The sequence below is a fragment of the Rhinichthys klamathensis genome, unplaced genomic scaffold, assembly GCF_029890125.1.
Source record: "Rhinichthys klamathensis goyatoka isolate OS25496 unplaced genomic scaffold, OSU_Roscu_1.1 h1tg000237l_1, whole genome shotgun sequence".
In the NCBI taxonomy this organism is placed as follows: domain Eukaryota; kingdom Metazoa; phylum Chordata; class Actinopteri; order Cypriniformes; family Leuciscidae; genus Rhinichthys; species Rhinichthys klamathensis.
The window spans coordinates 483665-499425 of NW_026606760.1; the positions used below are offsets into that span (position 1 = coordinate 483665).

Below are 15761 nucleotides of genomic sequence, written 5' to 3' on the forward strand. Positions count from 1 at the left end.
GCTGCACACGTTTTGACTTTTTTTTTCCTCCATCCAAACCAACTCATCTACTAAAAATGAATAAATATGATTAAATATAAGACAAAAATGCAAAAAGAAGTATAAATGTATAAAGTTAAATAAATGTAAATAAAATGACATATTTACAAATAATAATAACAAATGTATGAATATAAATTTATTTCTTCAAATTTAGCTTATGTTTGTTTATTTAAATTCAAAGATCAATTGAAACATGAATACAGTCCAAACGTTTGACTCTGTGTGTGTGTGTGTGTGTGTGTGTGCGTGCGTGCGTGCGTGTGTGTGTAAACAATAATGCTGTACAATATTTTTGTGGAAACCATGATATATTTTCTTTGATGATGTGAAGTTTTAAAGAATAGCATAATGATTCATTAAATTATATTATTTCCATTATATAAATCTATAAATGATATTATTTAAAAGACTAAAACAGCTACACTTTCTGCTATTTGTACTACATAAAATGCACCTACAAATGGAGTGTTGCACTCACATGCAACACAAGGCCATGTGCATTTATTGTTGCATATAATGCATAATATGTATTATACTGTGTAGTTTTCAGGTAAGAAACAACACAGCCTGAGAGACTCCATTGAGACTCACAAAATAATAATAATAAAACATCCCCAGACATCATAAAACGGATGATCAACTGATAACTGACAACCAATAAAATAATCAATCCCTACATGACACTGGATGGATCCCAATCGCCTTCCAGCTAAGTGTGATTAAGAAAGGTGCCACTAGGGGGCTGCAAACATTCAAGTTGGGACAGGCAGTAGTTGGCATTCCCCTGCCCTCCAGGGGGTAAATCTGACACTATCAACACAGGTCAGAATGAATCTCAGTTCACTCACAGCCAAAGAGAAAGTGAGTCGAGACCAATGTTCTTTTAGGAGCGACCCTAAAAAAAATCTCATCTCACTCTCACTACAGAAACACCCAGAAGGCAGAGCCAATATGAATGTGAGATGTACACAAGAGACCAAGTGACCCCTTCATGGATGCCAAAAAATGACATAACAGTGCTAATGAATGTCATACCCACATGTTTTGTGGAGTGAGCAACTCCACAAGTCAGCTGTGGACTAATGTGACCCTAAATGAACAGGAAGTATTCTCAAAATGGTAGTTTTTGATGGACATCTGCTTGTGTCAGTCATACATGAGTGGAAACTAAAGAGTTCAGGGTTTGGCTGAACATCATCATGTAAGCTGGTTTCTCCATTGATGGCCATTGAAAAAAAAAAAAACATATTCTGATGAAATGTTTTGCAAGCAATATACAAACTGTATGCATGCAAGTACTTCATTGATACAGTGGGTATGTTGCCAGTGCCATGATTTTTTACATTTCCTAAAACCATGACCAGAACTCAGAGGGCATCAGGTATACTTCCAGGGCCATAGCTAAATATATATAACACATTTATAAATTATAACAAATTATAGAGTTTAGAAGAGTAAATGTGCATTTTCCTGCAGAAAATAAACTATTTACAGTTAACTATTAATTAATTTGTATACAATAAAAAGATTTTAAAGCTGTGGAATAACAGCAGAGAAAACAGAACACACACAAACACTTGACCCGGGGGACAGTTTTTTTTATTGTGTTTGAGGGGATGTTACAGTGGTTGCTCATTTCAGCTGAGCTACAAAACGTTCAATGAGATCGCTTCATTACAAACTGACAAAGGTATAACAGATTCACAACAGCATGTACCACAGAACTGGAAATGAGTGTGGGTCTCATATAAATGACATCATTTCTAATAATCTACAGCTTGTTTTTTTTGTCGTTTTTTTTTTTTACTTCATACAGATAATGAATTAGGCTAAAATGCACCATAATATTTGGTTGACTTTAGGAACATTTTCCTTATTACATCACAAAATACATTTTTTTTTTATATCCCAAAGACGCAAGACTTGCAAGTAGGCTTTTAAACAGAACTAAATCTACAGCTACAAAATTCTACTCCGGCAGCCTTTACACCTTGGCGGGTCCTGTCTGCGCTCCCAGTCCGTATCGGGTAAAAACACGGGGTAGAATCAGTATGACATTTACACAGAAGTCCGTATTGTAAAGGCTATAAAGATTTGTTGCACGTTGTAAAGTTGCCTCTCCTGGATCTTTACACTCCTGCGGGTGATGGAAACTGGGGCGGCGGAGGAGAAGAGTGTGGGAAGGAGGGGTGGACAAAGGGAATCTGGGAAGGGGTGGATGGGGGTGAGCGGGGTCTAGGTGTCAGCGGCCCGCCGTCTATGTGGCGTATCTCTTGGTCCACTGTCGAGCTATCCTGTCATGCTCTGCTCTGTTGGTCAGGTACTGAGTAGCTATGCTTCCCACCAGAGGATCCGCTGAGAGAAGAACAGAGAGGGAAAAAAAAGTGAGACATTCTTATACCCAGGAGTCAACGAGAACACAGTCTTCTGAAAGATGCAGACAGGCGCTGGGAAGGACACAGAGAGAGAGAAGTGGGAAGAGAGTAAATGAAAGAGCTGTGTGGGTTTCAACAGTCACATCTGTCATGCGCTGACTCAGCTGACACAACAATGTCAGAGATGTTTGAGACAAACATGGCGACGGTTTTACAGAGGATTCCAAACTGCTCCGAAAGGTCGGTGTTCCCTTACTTCAAGCAACACAACAATGAACACCTTAAACGAACATGACTAGACACATGCAACATTTAGACATCAGCTTCAAATTCATTCATAGATAAATGTGATCAATCTTTTCTAGATTCAAGCAATTCACAAAATGTAGACATATTTTGAATTAGCCTTTATTTTTAATATTTTAATTTCCATTTAGTTTAAGTTTTAGTCATTTTATTATGTGCTTTTTTTTTTTTTTTAAATCTTTTTAATTATCTTTAATTTATTTGTATTTCAGTTGAAGATTACAGTAAAATTACTTTAGTCATTGCAGTATTTCAACAAACTTTTTTATTTCAGTTAGTTGTCAAGAAGTTTTTCGTCTAATATTTATATTTTATTTTAGCATTATTTCAATTAATGTAGGACATGTTTTTAGGTCGAGATACTTTGCCATTCAAATCATTATTTTTCATATGATTTTAGGGTTAGTCGACGGTAACCTCTCTGATGGCATAACGGGAATCAAATATTTTTTTCCAGTTTAATTTTAATTTATCTTTATTTGCCCATGTACAGTAATGGCCAAAAGTGATGTCCAGAGGGGATATTTGTTTTTTATGAACTTAAAAGTTCGTAAATGATCAAAATATGAGGAAAATATTTATATATTTTCTTAATATTTTAAAAATGAATCACTTTTGTTTTAAAACTTGGTTAAGGTAGTATTTATCTGCCAAAATTATCTGGAAAAAAGGCAATCTAAAGCTACAGGTTTAATTTTTCTATGCAAAAAAAAAAGACTTACAGGAGAAAAAAAACATGCATTGACTTAATCAGTTATTAATATTTTGTTGATTCTCTCGTTTTTGCATGCATTCATAATTTATTTGAATGACAGCCTGGCCAAAAATTATGTCCACACAATTTGGCACGTTTCATTGCGTTATCAAAAAAAAAACAATTGATATGCTTGCAAAATCTTCAAAAAGTTTATTATATCTGAATAAATGGAAGAAGTCAATTTTCCAAGGCTTTTAGCCAATGCTGTATTTTCGATCACTCTCTACTCCTGATTCTGCCCATTTGAGGCATTGTCAGTGTAAAAACAAATATATTGTGGAATATATCCTAAGAGTTTAACCTTAATCATTGTTTAACACAGCTGAACCGACTAACCAAGGTCTTCAGAAACATCCAGGTGTGTGGTAGCAGGAAGGAGCTAAACTATGCAGGAAAGTGTTTCTCCAGGAGCAGGACTGGACACCCAGGGCCTTCAGTCAAATAAATACGGTAAATCTATCAAAAGCGTAAATGAATTTGAAAAATGTCACATGGTCAAATTCATTATCTAATCAAATGATGTGGTGGGTGTAGTCTTCCAGATGTCATGGTGACTGAGGCCTACTAGTGAACCTGAGTAAAGCAATCATGCATTAAATGAGGTACGAAATTAGAGTGAACATTGTGACTGTCATTTATATATACCATGTAGGAAGTTATTTAAGGAAGTGTGATTGCGTTTGTCGCTCTCTCTCTCTCTAGCCTTTGTTGCCGGGTGAGTGGGTTATTCCCGGTTGAGTGCTGTTGGAAGGTTGTTGTAGCACCGCTCGGTATTGAAATGAGCCGCCAATGCTACATTTAATGGCACTTTTTATTGTGCTTTTGATGCTTACGATTATTATTGAGGAATATGTTTTCTCCTCATTGAATTTCGTAAAGCATCGGAAAGTTGTGTTGAGAGTGGTTCACATGTAAATGGAGCGTTTTGTGAGGGAGCTTTTCCCAATTCGGTAGTGAAGTCATCTTGTGGTTTAAACACTAATTAGAGACTAAACTAATGAGGAGGATTTTGGAGTAGGGAGTCATTTAATTTGGATTTATTTTGTAAATATTATGTTTTCACTGCTGCATGCAGAATAATGTGTGATGTTTTGAATAATTTTTCCAGGCCCAGTAGTTCAATGAGTGACACGGTAAGCAAATTAATGTTTGTTCTTTGAATTTGTTGGATTAGTATAGCTTGTGTTTAAGAATAATTTTGTTAAAATAGTAGATTTGTAAAGGGGTATGAATTCAAAAAAGTTTTTTTTTTCTTTTTGAACTTTGGGATCCATGTGATTATTTTTATTATGCCTGTTTTCCTCTTGTGTGGTGGACTATTATTTTTTTGTTGTTCCTGCATAAGATTTATTGCATCGAATCAAAAAAATGTAATTCAATTATTTGCTGATTTATTTGTCACTCATTTATTATAGTTTTAAGGTATAAAAAGGCAAATGTTCCTGGGCCTGGAATTAAAAGTGTTGTGGTTAAAAACATTTTTTTGAATATGAAGTACTGAATTGAGATGTGTTGTGATATGATCTGAATTGAGCTTGAATAGAGAAGTTTTAAATCAAATCTTGTTGTTCCTTGTCCTATTTGATCTCCATAATATAACTGATTAAGCGTCATCCCTATATGAACTGACTTTGATAATTATTAATTAAACGTAATAACTGTGGTGGTTTTTGTCCCTGGCGCCCGAACCCAACCTTTTATGGCCAAGTACTGTCACAATGCTCTGCAAGAACACGCATTTGCAGATAAACAGGAAAAGACAACCGATTCAAAAATTGAGTTTTTTGGAAGTACTCTAATTTGATAATTGATTATGTCAGAAGCCTCTTTGATACTATACGTTGTCTGTAACAAAAAAGATTGTGACCCAAAAAATTCCAATTCTATCATCCTACGTCATTCCAAACCAGTTTCAATCTTTTGTGGAGCACAAAATATGTTTTGAAAGTAATTTGGGTCCAAACAATGCATTTATTTATTTCCATTCACAGAGACATTTTTCAAAATATCTTCTTTTGTGTTCCACAGACAAAAGCCATACAGGTTTAAGGCAGAGTAAATGATGGCAGAATTTTCATTTTTGGTGTTGTGACCCGAACAACATTCCTATTAACCAATTATTGGAACATTTTTCTGCTCAGCCTTGAGTTGCGGTACTCACCTGGATTGCAGTCTGTCAGCAGAGAACAGATGGAAAGCAGGACCTTCGAGATGGTCAGAGCTGGGCTCCAGTTATCCTTCAGGATGTCCAGGCAGATCACACCCTGACTGTTGATGTTGCAATGATAGATCCTCGTACGGAACGTGACCTGCACAGGAGGAAACCGACACGATCACAAAACAAGTCTATCTAAAAAGGGATTATGTTAGCTCACCAGTCCTAACCAGGATGCTTGTTATATAGGGGGCTTTTGAGAGCTGGATCACAGCTTTCAGTCTCATTAACAGCACTCTCAGAACCAGGGCTGAATCCTGAAAGCTATTGATCCATTGAGACAAGAGAGCCAAGCAAGCTTAACCTGACCCAGCTTCCCAACTGTGTCAGTAGCCCTTATCTAGAGTATTGACGACTGATACAGGACCAGCGGGACACCGCTGACCGCAGTATTGTGGGACGGGCCGTGTCTGCCGGATAAGGGTCAAGGGATAGTCCGGGTCATGCATTAGTCTGTTCCCTTAGCACATAAAGAGTGCTTCTTGTTTGTTGACTGCGTCTCACTCTGCCCCCTGCAGCAAATACTAAGACGTCCGTCACATGATGCAGCATAAACAGAGCGACCAAAATAACCATGCCTGCCTTGCACAATGTGGGTATTGTATGAACACGGTGGTCTAGGAGTCCGACTCGGTCGAAAAACACAGCCAGCATGACACAGGCAGCCAGTGTCAGGCCTCACGGACAACGCTGGGAAAAAAAACAAGAGAGAGTTCATGACACTCCCCTATGAAGAGAAAAACCTAGTGAGCTGCCTAGCGTTTTAAAATCTTCCTGAAGGTGGGCAGCTGTCTTTTTAGGCAAAGGTCACATTTAGGCAAACAATACAGAGAAATACCTTGCACGCCTGAAAAAAAAAATACTGATAGAATATTTTTTATCCTAAACTAATATCATAAACAGACAATAAAAAAATCCCACACTAATATAGCTTGAAATAACATAATATTTACTGTTTTGGCCATCCGTTCTTTGTGAAGCATTCCTGTGCCGCATTTAGGCAGAAATATTAATCCAACATGGTTGACAAGTCAACAGAAATGTTGAATGTAAATATACTTACATAATATTTATATAAAAATAAATGTATAATGTTTTACATAAAATATTTACTATACTCTCACCTAAAGGAGTATTAGGAACACCATACTAATACTGTGTTTGACCCCCTTTCGCCTTCAGAACTGCCTTAATTCTACGTGGCATTGATTTAACAAGGTGCTGAAAGCATTCTTTAGAAATGTTGGCCCATATTGATAGGATAGCATCTTGCAGTTGATGGAGATTTGTAGGATGCACATCCAGGGCACGAAGCTCCCGTTCCACCACATCCCAAAGATGCTCTATTGGGTTGAGATCTGGTGACTAGGGGTGGAACGGTACACAGAAGTCACGGTTCGGTTCATACCTCGGTTCAGACATCACGGTTCGGTACGATTTCGGTACAATGGAGTGAAAAGCAAAGCAAAAATGCAGAAGGCATTTTTATAAATGTCTTAAACCTTGTATTTTTTTAAATAAGTTTTATTAATAAAGGCATAGAACCAGTTTATTTGTAGTGCACTGACAGTAGTTTTATATAATTAGTTTATTAATTAAATTATTAAAAAGACGAAAAGACCTTGAGATATGTTTGGTAATTGTACCTGAATGAATTTAAAATTAATTTGCTATTTCAGATCAAGATATTTGTTTTCCTTCATTTTAATTAACTAACTTTATTCTCATCTGAATTATAAATAATTGATTTCCGTATAAAATAATACTACCATAAAAACTTTTGTTAACAGTTGTAGGTTACAGTTTGACAAGAGTTTAGAGTGTGACAAAAGCACAATGTTGTGTTTTATTGCCAGTGTACACAAATATAAGTAAACAATTTGCAGTTTTAATGATGTCCTGTATGAAAAAAATGACGGAGTATGTTTTTACGTTTCCACTGTTCGATCGCCCGTGCCTCTCTCTCTCACACACACACACACACACACACTGTTCATCGCGCGATTCGCGCCCGCGCCTCTCTCTCTCTCTCGCACGCGCGCGCACACACACACACACACACTGTTCATCGCGCGATTCGCGCCCGCACCTCTCTCTCTCGCGCGCGCGCACACACGCACACACACACACACACTGTTCATCGCGCGATTCGCGCCCGCGCCTCTCTCTCTCTCGCACGCGCGCGCGCACACACACACACACACTGTTCGATCGCGCCTCTCTCTCTCTCGCACACACACACACACTGTTCATCGCGCCTCTCTCTCTCTCTCTCTCTCTCTCTCTCTCTCTCTCTCTCTCTCTCTCTCTCTCTCTCTCGCGCGCACACAGACACACACACTCCTGCATTGCAATCTTGATCGCAGCCTGTTCATTGCTTCATTAACAGTCACACCAAAAGCGAATAGAGCGAAATTTATCGCTATTTAAGAGTTTTTTTTTTTTAATTTGTACCGTGTATTCTGCGTGCAAATTCGTGCACCGAACCGTGACGCCCGTACCGTTTCGGTTCAATACGAATACATGTACCGTTCCACCCCTACTGGTGACTGTGGGGGCCATTTTAGTACAGTGAACTCATTGTCATGTTCAAGAAAGCAATTTGAAATGATTCGAGCTTTGTGACATGGTGGATTATCCTGCTGGAAGTAGCCATCAGAGGATGGGTACATGGTGGCCATAAAGGGATGGACATGGTCAGAAACAATGCTCAGGTAGGCCGTGGCATTTAAACGATGCCCAATTGGCACCAAGGGGCCTAAAGTGTGCCAAGAAAACATCCCCCACACCATTACACCACCACCACCAGCCTGCACAGTGGTAACAAGGCATGATGGTTCATGTTCTCATTCTGTTTACGCAAAATTCAACTCTACCATCTGAATATCTCAACAGAAATCGAGACTCATCAGACCAGGCAACATTTTTCCAGTCTTCAACTGTCCAATTTTGGTGAGCTCTTGCAAATTGTAGCCTCTTTTTCCTATTTGTAGTGGAGATTAGTGGTACCCGGTGGGGTCTTCTGCTGTCATAGCCCATCCGCCTCAAGGTTGTGCGTGTTGTGGCTTCACAAATGCTTTGCTGCATACCTTGGTTGTAACGAGTGGTTATTTCAGTCAAAGTTGCTCTTCTATCAGCTTGGATCAGTCGGCCCATTCTCCTCTGACCTCTAGCATCAACAAGGCATTTTCGCCCACAGGACTGCCGCATACTGGATGTTTTTCCCTTTTCACACCATTCTTTGTAAACCCTAGAATTGGTTCTGTGTGAAAACAACAGTAACTGAGCAGATTGTGAAATACTCAGACCGGCCCGTCTGGCACCAACAACCATGCCACACTCAAAATTGCTTAAATCACCTTTCTTTCCCATTCTGACATTCAGTTTGGAGTTCAGGAGATTGTCTTGACCAGGACCACACCCCTAAATGCATTGAAGCTACTGCCATGTGATTGGTTGATTAGATAATTGCATTAATGAGAAATTGAACAGGTGTTCCTAATAATCCTTTAGGTGAGTGTAGTTAGTGCAACAGCCATGCACTTAATAAATATACTATTCCTTTAAATATTAAGAAATGTACTACTTTGTCCAATATTGCATTTGCTGAGTAATTCGTCAATTAAGTTTTAAGAGGGCAACATTTTTGAATTTGCCTGAATTGTAGACTCAGTTCAGTGTAAATTGTTTAATTTGAATAATTCAGTGATTGCCAAACACAAGTTACTTCCCTTTTTTTACTTTTAATGAAAAAACTTTCATTTATAGTATTGTTTGTCAACTCAGTTACTGTCAATTCTGTTACATACTCTCAACATTGTTACTCTACCTTTGCAACAGAGTTTGACGGTAACAGAATTGACAATTTAAAACTCTTTAGCCAAAAACTCCACTTGCTAGCATAAATGCTAAGAGCACATGGCACTAATGAAATCATGATTAAAAGAATCAATGATAAATTCTGTTTTCCTTTTAATATTGTGGTAACAATTTTGACGTTTTAGAAAATAACTCTTGGTGTAAGAACTTTTTAGATTTAAATTTAAATATTTTCTCAGAGAGAGCACACACACCTTTCAGTGCTTCAGATCTTATCAGTGAGGGAAAGTAACATCATTTCCTGTATTTACATAGTTGTGGGAGATAATTCCACCAATTTAAAGGAAAAGTATGGTACGGTAACAAGTGAAAATATTTATGGACACATTATTATAAGATAAACGTTATTTTTAAACAATTTAATGTTGTAGAATTAGGAAAATTACTATTTTGGGCTTTTATAAATAAAATATATGAAATATTAGCAAAAGAAAAGTTAAATAAAATATTTATTACACAATGATACATGATGGAAAAAAATACACAACTAATTTGGACAACAAGAAATCATGATTTTCAGCTATTTAAGACACTATTTACAGGAAATATTATATTGTTATGGCCTGTAACATCTTGTGATCCATGACAATGACTAAAAAATATTCAAATAATTAAAAACATAACCAGTTAAAAAAGGCTGAAAGAAATAACTTTGGACACCAAATATTATATATAGTATATGCACACACACCACTGTTTTTTTCATCGGATCAGTCAGTCTGATAGTTTTATTTAAAAGGTTGAAGGTTGAATCCATTTGAAAGTTGGCCATGATCAGATTTTAATTGAATTATCACCCTTTTATGCTTATTAGGGAATAGTATAATTAGCTAAGCAACAAAGTCAGCTATCTGTGTAAAGTAGACAGCCAGGTGGGGTTTTAGTAGAGATTCTAACAGATAGAGAGAAATAATAAAATAAAAAAACAAAGACACAAGCTAAAAGAGAAATAGCTCTTTTTAAAAACACACAATGACCCAACCAAACTACTCTGTAAACAAGCCAATGCACAAGAGCCTTTTACAGATCGAGTTAATCAATACTCTTATTTCTAGACTTTCAGGAAGAAACGTCTGTCTCTCTGTCTTCCACCCTGCTTCCAAACACAGAGAGACTCATTCACAAAAGCACAGATTAGTGGACCATAAACCAAGCCACACCATTCAGCGAGCGAGAGCAGGCAGCGACTTCACAGAGCACAGACCCTAAACCAACGTAGGCGAGATCGGCCCCCCAAGTTACCCTGCGTTTCATCTGCTGACAAAAGAATGAGGGGGTGTGGGCCGCTGGCTCTGCCCAGCATCCACCGCAGAGGATGAATCCTGTTTATAATTAGTGGATTAGAGCTTTGCATTGGCTTGATCTGAACAAAGAGCCCACACCAGCCCATGAGCTTTATATAAACTTGTTGTTTACAGATGCCACTGACGGTTGAGATGAGGGCCAGACTGAGGCGAAGAGCCACTCAGTTCACATGCAGAGGCACAAATTCACAAACATGCTCAGGAAGGATATTCGGATGCTAATTAATCCGAGATGGCGTGGTTGACACTTCACGTTTATAGGCCGAGCAGGAGTTAACCAGCTTCCCTAAACCACATTCACATTGCGGCATCGCGCTAGTTACTTTACGCTGGAAATAGCCGGTGCTCTGAAGGAGTATGCACAGCCATCCAGCACACAAAATAGCATAGTTCAGCATCACATTATTCTTGAGGCATTTTTAACAGAGGTCATACTTGTTCTGAATGATCTGTTACAGAGTGTCCTTGGTAGACCTAATACATCTTAATTAAAGGCCACTGCTCTTTTGTGACCGACTATAGGCTAATAATAGCACACACAGATGGGTGTCTACTTGTGAAAATGCATCTATTTTGTATTTTACTATAATAGTTTAATTGCTTTTTCCATTGCAAATTACACTACTGGTCCAAAGTTTGGAATAATTAGTTTTTTTTTTTTTTTTAAATACTTTTATTCGGCAAGGACACAATATTTCCATTTCAAATGAATGCTGTTCATTTAACTTTCTATTTCTATTAAACTAAAAAATGTAATACAGTTTCCACAAAAACATTAAGCAGCAAAAAGGGTTTTCAACATTATTAATAACTGAGCACCAATAATAATTGATAATAACTGAGGACCACATCGAATATTATTAAATTATATAATGCTTAACTGATCATTTACATTCATATATGTTAGAAATGTCATGGGACTTCACTTTGATTTATGACCTCAAGAACAGTACCAAATGGCTGATACAGCAGTTTTAAGTTCTGCCCCATATTCAAGAACAAATCTGAAGTATTCACTTTGAAGTGCTTCTAAATACATTCCAATCCATTTGATTTTGCATTTAGATTGAGAGCCTGTTGTGAAGCCTAATGAGCTGCCTATGCAGTTTCTGAAACCATGATTATGCTGCCTTCTAAACGCCGCCTTTTGGCAAGTATTTCACGTATAATACACTTATGAGGATCCATTTCAGTCAGGATTCTCCCTTAGAAAGCAGCAGCCATATGTAGTAGGCACTACACACTAGACAGCATGGCAGCTCACTAGCTTTTGAAACAGAGCCTAACCTCTGCCCTGCCTGTACACTTGTCTGTAATTCTCAAGTGAGCTCAAAAACATTGATTAGAGTTGTAAGAAAACTTTAAAGGAAGGTATCTATTAGAGCAGGATTGAGAATCCCCCGTTTTAAAGGTGCAGTAAGTGATTTCTGAAAAGCGCTGATGAAAGTGGATCGGACCGAGCACCACAACACACTTCTAACCAATCAGCAGTAGGGGGCGTATACACAGGAGGCGGCAGGAGGGAGATTTATGAGCGGGAGGGAGATTTGAAGAAAGACTGAAGAAAAAGACATGGCTGAGAGACATAACAAAAGAGAAAAGGTCAGAGGAATATCACTGGAAAAAGATCAGGCAAGATATTAATATTAAAATATTAGAAAAGCTTTCCAGCGCTGCAGAGACAGAAGCGGGAAGGCCTCAAAAACAGACACAGAGATTACGTTGTTTCTGCTCCATACGCGAGTAAAATTGGTTTTGAGTGTGTGCTGCTGGGCGACTAACAACCAACTCTTGCTTGTAAATACTTGTGTACTGTATGTTAGTTTTTTGTTCTTTCCTGATGTTCATTTGCCATCTTTGCTTTATTTTTCACAAAGCTTTATTTTGCTTTGCTTCTGTTATGATAAAAAGACTTGTTTGTTTGGGTTGATTTCAAATATTAACGGTGTTCAAAATGATTCTCAGAAATCGCTTAATGCACCTTTAAATAGCTAAAAATAGTCAATAAAAAGGAAGAGATGCTTCCATACTGTACCTTTGGTGGCTTGAAGGGGTAATCGGAAGAGAAGGTGATATCCAGAAAGAATACGCCCCCCTCATAGACTGAACCTGGAGGGCCCAAGATGGTGGATCTCCATTCATAGATATTGTCGCCCTTGGGTCCCGCACTGAAAAAACACAAACACAGACCAATGTGATTTAGTATCATACATCCAGACTAAAATAGCGTCCGATATTTGGCCATTTTGAGAATACAGCACTGGCGATTGACAGAATCATCCCTTATGTCAGTTCCAATGTCTACCAACATACAAACGGATAATAATAAATGATAACATGTTATTAATCTAGTATTACATGCATGACACCACAACACACTTTTTAATGCAGCACAAAGGTGGCATGAATAATATTTACACATGGACAACAATCGCAGGACACATTGAAAGGTGATCATTCTTGGTCACAGACAAAGAAAACAAGATGTGCACTGATTGACAATGACACATTTAGGGTCACTCAGATGTGGCATTGAACAATATTAATGAAATAAAATGGCAGGTTAATTCAATTTATAAAAACAATGTAACAGCTATTAAAATAATCATGAAACTGAAGCTGTGTTAGTATGTTCTGCCCTATTGTGACGTATATCAGAGTAAAATAGCCTTGAAGAAAAAAAAAAAGTAGGGCGGGAGTCGCAGAACTTGATTTTATCAATGGGGAATCGATTGGATGTTTGTGGAATGCTTTTGCGGTGATCTCATGTGATTGACAGATTGTCCCGCCCTCACAAGAATTTGATTATATACTATTTGCATTGACAGGTCAGAGCAAAACTATGTTAGTACGACAGAATCTTTAGACTGAAAACGCATCATGGATTGTTTTGAAATGCCCTAAAATCGGAGCAAATTATGTGGTGCCTAAAGAACAAGGCAAATATCTGCAACAGGTCATGGAGAAGCACAGTCAGATTGAGGTCAGATTGAGATAAAGGGACAACCACACAAATATGGCTAATGGAGGAAAATACGGGCAATAAAGGAAAAAATAAAGGCCCGCTCAGAGTGATGGTCTGCTGGAGAGACCTGCCTCTAATGGAGGAGACAGGTGAATGTAGCAGGCACTTATCCCCGGCATCTATTGCTCAATTAGCATGTGATGAAACGCTCTTTTCTGCCAGCAAGTCACCAGCCTACACACACACACACTGGATATCCACTCATGCTTCAGAGCGAGAGAAGACGGCTGTCAAACCCAACTCGGCATAAAGTGGAGGGCCAAGAATAAGCGGGATTAAAGCAAAGCGGAAAGATAATAGGAACGGACGGCGTGAAGAGTAACAGAACAATTCATTGGCACCATGTAGCTTAGTTAATTCTTTGAGCCTGATAAATTATTCGGGACTCTCTCGCACCGCAGCAAGGGCGAAAAAATGCATTGAATGCAGCAGAGAGCAATAAATGGCAGATTAAGCAAAAACAACCTGCTACATAGATAATTTAACTGCACAAACACATGCGGGTTGTCTTTGGCCATCGCTTATCGCCATAAAATCAACATGACATTTAGAGAGGATTTAGATCACGTCAAAGTGAATCATATAACCGTAAAATGAGGGAGAGATAGAAAAATCTTTTTAACGCCTCTAAACATCAATCTGACAGGTCTTCAAGTAGGGTGTTTGGTAAAAGCGAGGTGAGCTTCATGCCGGCGTAACGCTTTGCCCCGGTCCTGTCAGGGGTTTTCAGCATTACCGCAGAGCAACTAAATACAGATGAAAGGAAATGTGCAATCTCACCATAAGGATGTGAAAAACTACTTCATTTCATAATCGATTAGTCAGTGGGTCGTCTGAACTCTATAGTTGACAAGCTGTCTTAAAAAAAACTGTTTTAAGTCCATCCAACCCCAAACAGAAGCATTTCTTATGCAGAGTAAAACTGCCTAAAGACGAGTGGGGGGGTTTATTAAGTAAAAAACAAAACAAAAAAAACTTATAAACATAATATACTCAAAAGGTTCAAAAGTTTGGGTTCAGTAATATATATATATAACCCAATCTTTTCATTGATATTGTTCATTGAAGCTTGTAGATATTGTGGGAGATCGAGTAAGCGAGTATACCTGCATTTACAGTAGATATAGCATTTTCCTTCAGGTTAGTCCTATATTCATAATAAAATATCAATATTGATCGAAAGCGACAATAAAGACATTTATAACATTATAAAATATTTCTATTTTAAATTAAATGTTGTTGTTTTTAACTTTCTATTAATCAAAGAAACCAATCAGTTTCCACAAAAAAAGAGCATGAAATGGATAACAGTTATTTTAAACTGCTATAATATTTCATATTATTACTGTTTTTCTGCATTTCAAATCAAACAAACGCTGCCTTAGTGAGCATGAGACTTCTTTCAAAAACATTTTTAAAAAATCGTACCAACACAACTTTTGAACAGTAGTGCATACATTTTGTTGAAATAGAAAGTGAATCATTCAAATGAATTATTGAAACAAACTTTGCAATGATTTATATGAGAGATAGGTGGGCCTGTTAAGATTTTAAGTCACCCCTGAACACAGCATCATTCCCAATCGTAAAACTCATAAATACGAATACATTTTGTGTTTTACTATCTGCAATATGCAAAATTGTCTGACATGGATGACAAACCAAATCTCGTGAAAATCTTGGGAAAGCTGCCGCATCTGTCAATTCATTTTTATTTGTTAACAAGCTGATCATGACCTCTTCAATATGGTGGATGCACAGACGTATCGCAGTAATGAGCAGCTGCTGCTAATGTGGCTCTATGTATTAACATCTATGGTAAAGTGTCTGCCTGCCCTCTTGTTGCTGGACTGTGAAG

General features: G+C 37.8%; 1 protein-coding gene across 1 annotated transcript in view; it reads right to left on the reverse strand.

The window, feature by feature from the left end:
* Window positions 1-1820: 1820 nt before the first annotated feature.
* Window positions 1821-15761, reverse strand: part of ube2e3 (ubiquitin-conjugating enzyme E2E 3 (UBC4/5 homolog, yeast)) — a 45056-nt gene continuing 31115 nt past the window's right edge. The window contains exons 4-6 of the mRNA XM_056265703.1: window positions 12914-13046; window positions 5642-5789; window positions 1821-2397 (exon numbers count right to left, since the gene is read on the reverse strand). Coding sequence (XP_056121678.1) covers window positions 2300-2397; window positions 5642-5789; window positions 12914-13046 — 379 coding nt within the window. The 3' untranslated portion in view covers window positions 1821-2299. The remainder of the gene's footprint in view (window positions 2398-5641; window positions 5790-12913; window positions 13047-15761) is intronic.